The 11,158-nt window shown below is 58.1% G+C and overlaps 1 protein-coding gene across 1 annotated transcript; it reads left to right on the forward strand.

The window, feature by feature from the left end:
* The first annotated feature begins 3,434 nt into the window (after positions 1-3,434).
* On the forward strand, positions 3,435-10,168 carry LOC132087163 (serine/threonine-protein kinase pim-1-like). Its single transcript, XM_059493208.1, has 6 exons — positions 3,435-3,458; positions 7,668-8,288; positions 8,412-8,462; positions 8,666-9,032; positions 9,646-9,822; positions 10,062-10,168. The coding sequence occupies exons 1-6, from the start codon at positions 3,435-3,437 to the stop codon at positions 10,166-10,168; spliced, it is 1,347 nt and encodes a 448-aa protein (XP_059349191.1).
* The last annotated feature ends 990 nt before the right edge of the window (positions 10,169-11,158 follow it).

The raw sequence follows: 11,158 nt of genomic DNA on the forward strand, positions 1-11,158 counted from the left end.
AATCTACATTCCTGAAGAGATTTTGAGGTATCTCACATTTCTGAGGCAGTTTTGGGGCACTCTCCAGCTCTTGGGGGCGTTCCTGAGAGCAGCTCCATGGAGCCCCATTGCCAGGGGTGGTTGCCTTGGGCATGATCTCAGAGCTGTATCCAGAGTCTGTTGCCTCGGTGCTGGAGAGCAGAGAAATGATGAACAGCCCCAGACATCTCCAGTGTGTGTTTGGGGGCAGGAAGAGTTCTGCATAGGTGGGGTGGTCACTGCCCCACCCCAGCCACTGCAGCCTCTGGCCCAGCCTCAAAGTGGCTGCCAAGCCCCTGGCACCCCAAAAACCCCACCTGAGAGAGGGACCAGAGCAGGTCAGGCTGTGACACAGGTGTGACACTGAAACGTCCCACGGCTCCAGAGCTCACAGCAGCTGAGATCCAAGACTGACTGTGGATCTCTCTCTCCCTCTCTCTCTTCTCCTGACTTCCTCTTCTCAAAATCTGCATAACTTGAAGTTGGACAGGTTAGAGTTTGCTAAGTCAGTGCTTTGTCAAGTGATTTACTGTAATTCAATGCTGTTTAAGATTTCCCAAGTACTTCATTCTCTTAAGTTTGTAACTAAAAGTTTGTTCTCCACCCCCCTGAGAAGTTTTTTGTTTTCTCCCCTTGGCCATGTGTCCTGCAGGCTGTGCCCCTGTGCGTGCTTGCTCCTCTGCCCTGGCCGGCTGCACTTGCCCATCTCGCTGTGCCCCAGCATTTCTCACCCAGCATCTCTGTGCCCTCCCTGGGCTCCCTGCACCCAGCGCTGCCGGCTCCTGGCACACAGAGCCAGGGCAGGAGCCCACCCTGCCAAGGGGCTCTGGAGCAGGGCGGGGGCTGCGATGGCTTCTGAGCTCAGCAGCTGCTCCTGGCATGGTTCCATGGGGACCGAGCACAGCAACGCTGCTGAGCATTCTCCCTGCTGAGGGTCACACACTGCCGGGGCACATTCCCTGCCTGCAGCATTGCTAAGCATTGTCCCTGCTGAGCGTCACACACTGCCGGGGCACATTCCTTGCCTGCAGGCTTCCAAGCGCTGCACTTGTGTCTCCAGCGTTGCTTTCCAACAAAAACAGGGGAATGCAAACTGTGCAGCTCATGGTATTTTAGAGTGTCTAAAACTTGCTAAGTCATTGATCTTAGAGGTGAGATGCATTTGGAATTAATGGCATGGAGAAGTAGTGTAAGATGGAAAAGAGGAGCACAGAAATAAATTGAGGAAAACATTTCACATTATTTCTTTCCATTTTCATTTCACTTCTAGAAAGCTGATTCAGTTTCCCAGGAATCTTCTCTGTAATCCTGTCTGCTCTTTTCAAAAACATTTCGTGGAGAATGAGGTCGAGCTCCTGCCACAAGATGTGCCACCAACTGCGGCTTCTCCTGGCTTTCCACACTGTGCCTGCAGCAGAACTCTTGCAGCAAAGCAGGACAAAGGTTTGGAGAACTTGACAACTTGTCCTTTCTTTTGCTGATGGACTGGGGAGTTGTGCCATTGGTGAGGTTTTCATTGTTACTGTTCCAGGCTAAGAAAACAGGAGGTGGTACCAGGAATTGTTAGGGAATACAAGCCTGGCTGTAAACTGGGGGCAGCAGCACTGCAAAACACCTCTGGGCATCTCTGTTTCCTGCTGCTGGGAAGGAGTCATGAAGCGAGTCGAGAAGTTCTGGTTTCTGTTTCTCCTGGTGGATTTTTTAGTTTAATTCCACACTGCAGAGGCAATTTTTGTGATGGCCTCTGTCAGCTTATTCTATTTCATCAGTGCCAGCAACAGGGCTGTGTATGAGCACTGCAAATGTGGCCTGTGAGGCTTTAATTCCCCTCACCTTAGAGCTTGAGGTTGGTGAGCATTCCAGTATCTGTTGATCTTTATGCCTGAGATAAAAATGCTGACTTCACTGTCATGAAAGCACCGTGGGTAGCACCAACTGAAAGTGGCACTTGCAGTTTCATGGATAAAATTCAGGTGGCAAGCAGAAGAGGGCCAAGAGCAGCCATGATCCCCAATTCCCAAGGCAAAGGCACCAGCAGCCTCCTGCTGCCACCTCAGGGTGAGTAAAACAGTGCTGTAAACAGCTCTGGAACCCGATCCTTTCTTCCTCTGAGGGCTGGCTCGGGGCAGCACAGACGGGCCCTGAGCAGTCAGGGCTGTGTGTGGGTGCTGGTTGCTGTGCTCCAGAACTGAGCTGGAAAAAGCCCTTGGGAGCCGAGGCAGGAGCAGGCGGGAAGGGGCCGGCGCTGCTGCTGCTCCTGGCCGGGAGCCCTGGCTGGGCCGGGCCGGCGCCCCCTGCGCTGCGGCTGCTGCTGCTGCCAGAGCCGGGCGGGACTCGGGGACAGGGAATGGACACGGGGGGACAGCAAAGGCCTGGCGGCTGCAGGGATGGTGGCGCTGGGACCGGGGCCAGCACAGAGCTTCAGCCCACAGTTAACCCCGAGGGAAACGCTGGGGAAAGGCTCCATTTCAGCCTTTCTTTACTTGTCGCTGTAATGAAGGGAATTAAATGAAGGGAGAACAAGCAGGGCCCGACCCCTCCTTCTCTGGGAGGCGCCCCACGTCTGGGGCTGTGAGGGGGCATGAGGGGCTGTGAGGGACCATGAGGGGCCATGGGGAACTGTGAGGGGTTGTGAGGGGCCATGAGGGGCTGTGAGGTGTCACTCTTGAGTCGAGAATGACACAGGAACAGGCGGGAGGCAGTTTGTAGAGAGAGTGAAAGAAGGTTTTATTCAAGAGAACCTTGTGGTTTTTATAGCATGAGATGATTTATTCTATTTGATTGGCTGGTTAACAAAAATACATTACACTGTCCTTGAGAAGAACAGAAAGACAAAGTAGAAGAATACCACCTGCAGATTGTTTATACTTAACAAGTTATCACATCCCTACAACACCCTAAAAATTCTCACATGCTGCTGTGAGAAACACTTGCTGTTTCTCTCTCTCTCTTCCAGAGCATCCACAGTGAGGGGCTGTGACGGGTCTTGGGGAACTGTGAGGGAGCCATGAGCTGTGGGAGGCTGTGAGGGGCCATGGGGAGCTGTGAGGGACCATGGGGAACTGTGAGGGAGTCATGAGGGGCTGTGAAGGGCCATGAGGGGCTGCAAGGAGCTGAGAGGTTCTGTAAGAGTCTGTGAGGGGCCATGGGGAACTGTGAGTGAGCCATGAGGGGCTGTGAGGGGCCATGGGAAGCTGTGAAGGAGCCATGAGGGGCTGTGAGGGGCCATGAGGGGCTGTGAGGGGCCATGAGGGGCCATGGGGAGCTGTGAGGGGCTGTGGGAGGCCAGGCTCCTCATGGAACCAAGGATCCATTGTGACACTGCGGAACCAAGGAGATCATTGTTGACAGTACAGAACCTCATGGATCCAAGCGGCCATTGTGGCATAGCAAGGCCTTGTGGAACCAAAGGGACCATGGTGACACTACGGAACCTCATGGTACCACAGGTCCATTGTTACACAGCAGCCACAGCAGGGCCCCAGAACCAAGGAGATCATTGTGACACTAACAACCTCATGGAATCAATGGGCCATTGGGACACTGTGGGTCCCCATGGAAACAAGGGGCCAGTGTAACACATCCAGGCCTGCTGGAGTCAAGGGGCCACTGTGATCCCACGGAACCCAATAGAACCAAGGGGCCATTTGGAGACACTGTGACCTCATGGAAGCAAGGGGCCATTGTGGCCTTGTGCAGTCCCATGGCAAGAAGGAAACCATTTGGACACTGCAAGGCCTCATGGAAAGCAAGGGGCCATTGTGCCACTGCAGAGCCAAGGAGACCTTTGTTATATCACTGGGCCTCATGGAAACAAAGATCTGTGGTGATCCTACAGGGCCTCATGGAACCAAGGGGCAATTTTGATGCTGCAGGGCCCCAAGGATCCAGGAACATGGAACAGGTCTGGGTGGCTGGGCCTCCTGGGGGCTGCTTGACTGGTCCCGCTGGCCTTGGCATGTTGAGAGTTGCTTCTTATCATCCCCTGAAACCGTGGAGTTCTGTGCATTCCTTCCTGTGGGAAAGAACTGTCCTTCTCCTCCAGGGGTTCAAGGCTGAAATTGGGATTCCTCCCTCAAATCTGATTATATCCAAGGATTATTCCCATATGAAACCTGCCAGGACAGATAGCTCTGGCTGGCCTTGGCCTCTTGAGGGCCACCCCTCATGTGCCTTCAAAACACTGGGGGCCCGTTCTTTTCTTCCCATTGAAAAAAACACTTTCAAGTCCAGCCATCCATGGCCAAAATTGAGAATCCGCCTCCAAAATTCTTTATATGGTTTTCCAATGGTACCTCCCAGACAAAAGCTGTCAGGGCTATCTAGATTCCCTTGGCTGCCCTGGTGGCCCTAGTATTGCTGTAGGACCTGAGTGCTCTCATGGCTGGGCATAGCCCTGGGGGCGGCAGTGCCGGGGCTGCAGCAGAGACAGGCCATGGGCACTGCTGGGGCAGCACTGACGCCTCAGCCCTGGCCCTGGGGGCTCCAGGCTCCTTGCCCAGGCTCTCCCAAGAACACACCCAGGCCGATTCTCAGCACAGAAAACCCCCGTGAGCAGCCCAGGCTGGCCGTGGGCAGGCTGGGGGCAAACAGCATGGCTGGGGCTCTGCAGGGACCTGGGGGCAGATGGGAAGGAGCAGCAGAGCAGGGGCTGATCCATCCCCAGTGCGCTGCACAGCCCAGGGCAGCGTCCCAGAGCATCCTGATGGAGCTGCCAACAACAGCCCCCCTCTGAAACCCTGGCCTCTCCCCCAGCTCACACAGGTGCCCCATCCTTGCAGGCACAGACACGGCAGCACTGGCTCAGCAGCCCCTGTTTGCATTGAACAGAGCAGGGGGAGCACTCCCATGCTGTTGCTGTGGGGACATGAACCTGAGGGAGCACAAATGCCATCAGCCCCTGGGGCCAGCAAGGGCTGGGGGACACCAGGGAAACCACTCAGCTTTGTCCTGGCCTCTGCAGTCAGCCAGAAAGTTTGTTCCCATCAGCTGGGAGTTTCCTGTCCCACTGCAGACGCTGTTGGTCAGAGCCAGGGCTGCCTGGCAGCCACCCCCAAACTGTCCTGAGCATTTCCTTGGCTTCACCTTTGCTTTCTTTACTCTTCCTGATACAAATGTCTTCCGATTGCCCACTCCTGTTCCCTTCCCTGCAAACAGCCCATTCCTTCTTGCCCTTTCCTCTCTGGCCCCACTCTCCATTGCAGTTCCTGACTTGGCACCATGGGAACGTCCCTTGGGCAGCAGGATCATCCTGCAAGTGCTGCAGGAATTGTCTGCAGGCTCCTGCAGTGCCTGGTGCTGCTCCCTTGCCAGCAGCACCCCAGGCCAGGGGGGCACATCTGGGCTGCTGTGTCTGGCTCTGGGGCTCCCTGTTCTGGGCAGTGAGGAGGAGCTGCAGAGGCTCTGCAGGACTGACAGGATGGGCTTTGGGGCTAGCAGGAGAAGCTGAGGGACCTGGGCTGCTGGAGCTTCTGAAGAGGAGGCCCAGGGCTCCTCCTGCAACTGCTCCAAGGGTTCTTTCAAAGAATCCCAGAATCAGCAAGGGTGGAACAGGCCATGGAGATCATCAAGTCCAACTTGTGCCCTGACACTGCCCTGTCTCCCCTGAACCTCCTCTTCTCCAGGATAAACAACCTCAGCTCCCTCAGCGACTCCTCACAGGACTTGTGCTCCAGACCCATCACCAGCCTTGTTGCCCTTCTCTGGACACGCTCCAGCTCTTCCATGTCCTAAACTGGGGGCACCAGAACTGCAAACAGCACTTGAGGTGCTGCCCAAGCAGTGCTGATCACAGGGGAACAATCCCTGCCCTGCTCCTGCTGGCCACACCATTCCTGATCCAGGCCAGGAGCCACTGGCCTGCTTGGCCACCTGGGCACACTGCTGGCTCATGTCCAGCCTGCTGTCCATCAGTCCCTGCAGGTCCCTTCCTGCCTGGCTGCTGTCCAGCCCCTCTGGCACCTTGTTGAGGGAGGGAAGGGAAGGGAAGGGAAGGGAAGGGAAGGGAAGGGAAGGGAAGGGAAGGGAAGGGAAGGGAAGGGAAGGGAAGGGAAGGGAAGGGAAGGGAAGGGTCCAGATCCAATCCTTCCTGAAATGTGGGGTTTGCTGGCACTGCCAGTCCCTTGATCCAAAAATTTCCCTATTCTGGAACAGCCCAAGTACAGCAATTTGCTGGCACAGAAATCCAAAACCTGGCAACTTCCTGCTACTGCATCTGGCACCTCCCACATCTTGTGTTTGCTGCCCCAGTACCCAGATTTGGAAATTTCCTGGTGCTGGCACAGCCCAAGTCCAGTGATTTACTGGCACAGAAATCTAAAATTTTGGAAATTTCCAGGTTCTGACTCTAGCACCATCCATATCTAGTGTTTGCAGGGACCGCCAGTGCCTAGATTTGGAAATTTCCCGGTGTCTTGACAGCCTAGGTCTAGCAATTTGGTTTTAGCTAGCTTAGGCAGAGAAGTTTCTTTGGACTGTGACTTTCCTTTTTCTTGGAACTGTTTACACCTGCTCTGGACTGAAAACCCAGATAAACACCGGCAGCAGCTCACACCTGTGGCCCCCCGAGCTCTGGGACGCTGCATTCCAGCACCAGAGGGACTTAGAAGAGACCGAGTGAGCCAACTACAACCCACAAAAAGGACTTTCTGAATTTGCCATCTCTTCAGCACTGTCAGAGGTTTATTTAATATTATTCATTTTTTGTGCTTGTGAATACTTTACTCATTAAAAAAACTGGGATCTTTTTTCACTTTTCTCAAGGGAAGTCTTTTCCTGAACTAGTAGGGGGAGGGGCCGCTTGAACTTGCTTTTTAGACAGACCCCTTTAGGAGGTTTCCTCCCAAAATTTGCCCTAAACCAGCACAAACAGTCACAATGAAAATTTCACCAGTGGCATAATTTCCTGATGGAAAATCTTGTGACAGAAGCTCAACCTTGTTCTCCGTGAGAGATTTTTGGGAAGAGCAGACAGGAGAAGACTCCTGGAAAACTGAAACAGCTTTCCAGATGTGAAATAAAATAAACAATCCAAGGTGTTTTCCTCTATTTATTTCTATGCTCCCCTTTTCTATGTTGCATCCCAGTAATTCCAGATGCACCTCACCTCTAGGATCACTGACTTAGTGATTTTTAGACACTCTAAAATACCATGAGCCACACACAGTTTTCCTTCCCCTGTTTTTACAGGAAAGCAACACTGGAGATGTAAGTGCAGTGCTTGGGTCAGGTAGGAATCCTTCCCCAAGGGAAGGTGGCCCGACAGTGTTTGACCCTCAGCAAGGACAATGCACAGCAGCAAGCGAGGGGATCGCTGTGCCAGAGTGCAGGAGTCAGGGCTCTGCATCCGGGCTCAAGGCTGCAAAGTTCCCGTGTTTGGACAGACGGAGGGGCTGTCCCCGGGGCGCGCGGGGCTCGAACGTGGGGCTCGTGGGGCGAGCAGGGAACGGACACGGGGACGAACGGCCCCGGTGCTTCAGTTGCAGCAGCGGCAGCAGCAGCAGCAGCGGCAGCAGCGGCGGCAGCAGCAGCGGCGAGAGCAGCAAAACAGATAATTTAAAACACGCTTTCCCCTATTTTTCTTTCTCTGTCTCTTTGTCTCTTTATTTCTCTTTCTCTCTCTTTCCCGCTGTCGGGCACCCTTCTCTCAGGGTCCCTTGCCCGGCGTCCCTCTCCTCTCCCCGCCTCCCTCTCCCCTTCCGGGCTGGGCCATGCCCCCGGCCCGCCCCCGGCCCCGGGCGGGGCTGCCCCGTGCCCGGCCCCGGCCGTCCCGCCGCGGTCTCGCCTCCGTCCGGCTCTGGCCGTACTGGCGGTGGCGCTGCTGGGCGGGCATCAGTGCCTGGGGCGGGGACGGCATCGCCGCCCTTCGGCTCCGCCTGGCCCGAGCCCGGCCCCGGACCCGACGCAGGGTCCGGTCCCGACCCCGGTCCCGGCCCCGGCCCCTGCTCCTCCCGGGGCCCGCGGAGGACACAGGCGGCGCGGCCGCTCCCGCCGCTTCCGCTGCGGCTTCCCCGGCCCGAGCTCCGCCGCTCGGAAGTGCGGCCGCCGGCCCCGAGCCGCCGGGGCCCGGTGCGGGTGGGGATGCCGGGCCCGGGGCGGGTGAGGGGCGCTCGGGGATCGTTGCTGGCCCCGGGCCGAGCGCTGACAGCCGCGTCCCGCCCGCAGGGACGGCACAGGAGGCCCTGCAGGAGCGGTACCGGCTGGGATCGATGCTGGGACGCGGCGGCTTCGGCAGCGTCTTCGCAGCCACGCGGCTCTCGGACGGCGCCCCGGTGAGCGGCGGGGCCGGCGGCGGGCGCAGGAGGAGGGGGCGGAGGAGGAGGGAGGAGGAGGAGAAGGTCGGGGCGCGGCGGGACGGGCGGCGAGCTCACCCCGCTGCTCTCCCTCGCTCGCAGGTGGCCATCAAACGCGTGCCGAGGGATCGCGTCCGGCACTGGGGCGAGCTGGTGAGTGAGCGGAGCCAGCGGCAGCAGCCGGGCCGTGCCGGGCGGCGAGGAGCCGGGGCCCGGCACGGTGGGAGCCGCCGTGAGCTCTGCGGGGAGAGCGGGCGTGGGTTGAGCGGGGCATGCAGAGCATCCTGGGCTGGCTGAGGGCTCCCAGAGCCCCGCATGGCCTCGGCCCCACTGACGGCGTCGTGCTCCTCCCGCAGCCCGACGGCACCAGCGCACCCCTGGAGATCGTGCTGCTGGCCAAGGTGTCCGGTGGCTGTGGCGGTGTCATTCAGCTCCTGGAGTGGCTTGAGCTCCCCGACAGCTTCCTGCTGGTGCTGGAGCGTCCGGAGCGGTGCCAGGAGCTCTCGGGTTTCCTGGCGGAGCGGGGGTTCCTGCCGGAGGAGGAGGCGCGGGAGCTGTTCCGCCAGGTGCTGGAGGCCGTGCAGCACTGCACCAGCTGCGGGGTCCTACACCGGGACATTAAGCCCGAGAATGTCCTGCTCGACCTGGCCAGCAGGCAGCTGAAACTGATCGACTTTGGCTGTGGCGCCTTCCTCCAAGACACAGCCTACACCCAATTTGCAGGTGAGCCCTCGCAGGGGGTGCTCCTGGGCATCTCGTGGCCCAGCCTGGGTGCAGCACTGGGGCTTCCCTCTATTGCAGCTGGGATGGGATTGATGCTAGAGCTGAGTTGATTTGGGTGGGGTGTGAGGGCGGCCAGCTCCCAGCCCTGCTGACAGCCTTCAGCACCCACTGTGCCCTGGGCTGGGGCTGGAGCTGGGGCAGCCAGCCTGACACAAACCCCCATGGGGGCAGCAGAGAGGGGGGTCTGACCCCATTTCCCGGATGGTTTGGTGTGCAGGCAAGAAAGGGCTGGACTGCTCCGCTCTCCTTGTTCACCTTGGCTTATTAACATTTTTGGGGGCCATGCAGGTGGGGAGGAGAGTGGGTTTTCTCCACTACTGGGTGGGTTTTTCCTTTGTGTGTCATGGTTGGGCTTTCCCAAGGATTGTGCTGCCCTCTTCCAGTCCAGTGGCTTCTTTTCCAGCTGCGAGTTTGTGCACAAGTCCCAAGTGCTGGCGAGAGGGCAGCGCTCACCCCGTGTGCCTCTGGGGCAGCCCCCACATGCCCAGGGATGCTGGGGCCGGGCTCTGGGAGCAGCAGCAGCCCCCTGCTGAGCTGTGTCTGTGTTCCACAGGAACCCAGTCCTACAGCCCACCAGAGTGGATCCAGCACCAACGCTACCACGGCGAGGCAGCCACGATCTGGTCCCTGGGCCTCCTGCTGTGCCACCTGGTCATGGGGAAGCACCCGTTCCGGAGGGGCCAGGAGATCATCCGGGGGCGGATCTTGTTCCCACGATGGCTCTCTCGAGGTGGATCCTCATCTCTGGGCACGGGGGGAATACCAGTGCTGGGAGACAGCAGCGGGCTCATGGGCAAACCACTCTGGCAGCTGCTGAGCAGGCACATGTCCTGCTCTCCTGCTGTCCTCCAAACAGAGCATCCATGGGGAAGTTTAGGCCCAGCTCTGGTCACACCCAGCATGACCTGGGCATGGGAACAGGAGGGCAACTTCTCCAACTGACTGGTGGTTTCTGGTTTCTCTCCCCAGAGTGCCAAGATGTTATTAAGAGGTGTTTGTCCATGCAACCCTTGGACAGGCCATCCTTAGAAGAGCTTTTCTGTCATCCTTGGATGAAGGGTGTTTCCCTGCCCTAGAAGACTGAAGAAATCCACGTGCACAGTTGGATCCAGGGACCTAGCAGGTACCAGCTACATGCATCTCTTGGCAATCAGTGGCAAAGCAAACCAGGCTGGTTTTGTCCTGCCTGTAGCTCTGAGCAGGGGTCAGCGGAAGGGAACATGCAGCTCTTGGGCTGGAGCTGAGCTGGAGACCCGGTGTGACAAGCACTGGTTGCCACCATCCCCCTGGTTTTGTTTGGGATCCATCCCATCCTGGTCCATGGATGGCTGGGGCCCTGGGCAGAGCCCTGACAGCCTGGTCTGACCCCAGGGAAGGAGAAGGAGCCCCTGGAGAAGCTGTTCCAAATGGGGCTGGTGCTGGAGACACCAAGGACAACCTCAAGAATGATAATCTCTTCCTTGGCCTGGCCAGCTGAAGATGATGGACTTGGATTCTGGCACCTTCTTCAAAGCCAGGCTCCAGGTCCAATTTGCAGGTGAGTCTACAGGCAGGGGGTTGCTCGCAGATCTGGGCATGGCACAGCTGGGCACCAAAGGTTCCCCCTTTGCTGGGACAGACGCAATGAATTCTTCAGTCAGCTGCCCAGCTGCTTTTTGGCTCTGGGCAGCTGCTGAGGGCTGGATGTGCCCTGGCTGGCTGCAGGCTGGGCACGTGTCCTGCCCTCCTGCTCTGCTGCCAAAGGCAGCAGGGATGGGCAGCTCTGGGCACGGCCAGCATGTCCTGGGCACCGCAGGCCTTGGCACAAGGGCACAGGAGCCCTCAGCTGATAGGCACTTTCTGCTTTCTCCCCTTGCAGCCGGGCTCTGCGGGTGCTGAGGCTGCTCTGGGCTCTGCCAGGGCTCTGCTGGGCTCAGCCCTGGGCCCAGCTGGGCTGGCTCTGCCCTCACATTGCTCTGACAGCTCACATCAGACGAGCCCGTTGTGAGCACAGCGCCTGAGCTTTCTGCTTTGGCAGGTGAGTGAGACTCTGCTGCAGGCCCAGAGATTGCAGCTGGGGACACACA

The sequence above is a fragment of the Ammospiza nelsoni genome, unplaced genomic scaffold, assembly GCF_027579445.1.
Source record: "Ammospiza nelsoni isolate bAmmNel1 unplaced genomic scaffold, bAmmNel1.pri scaffold_40, whole genome shotgun sequence".
Lineage (NCBI taxonomy): Eukaryota > Metazoa > Chordata > Aves > Passeriformes > Passerellidae > Ammospiza > Ammospiza nelsoni.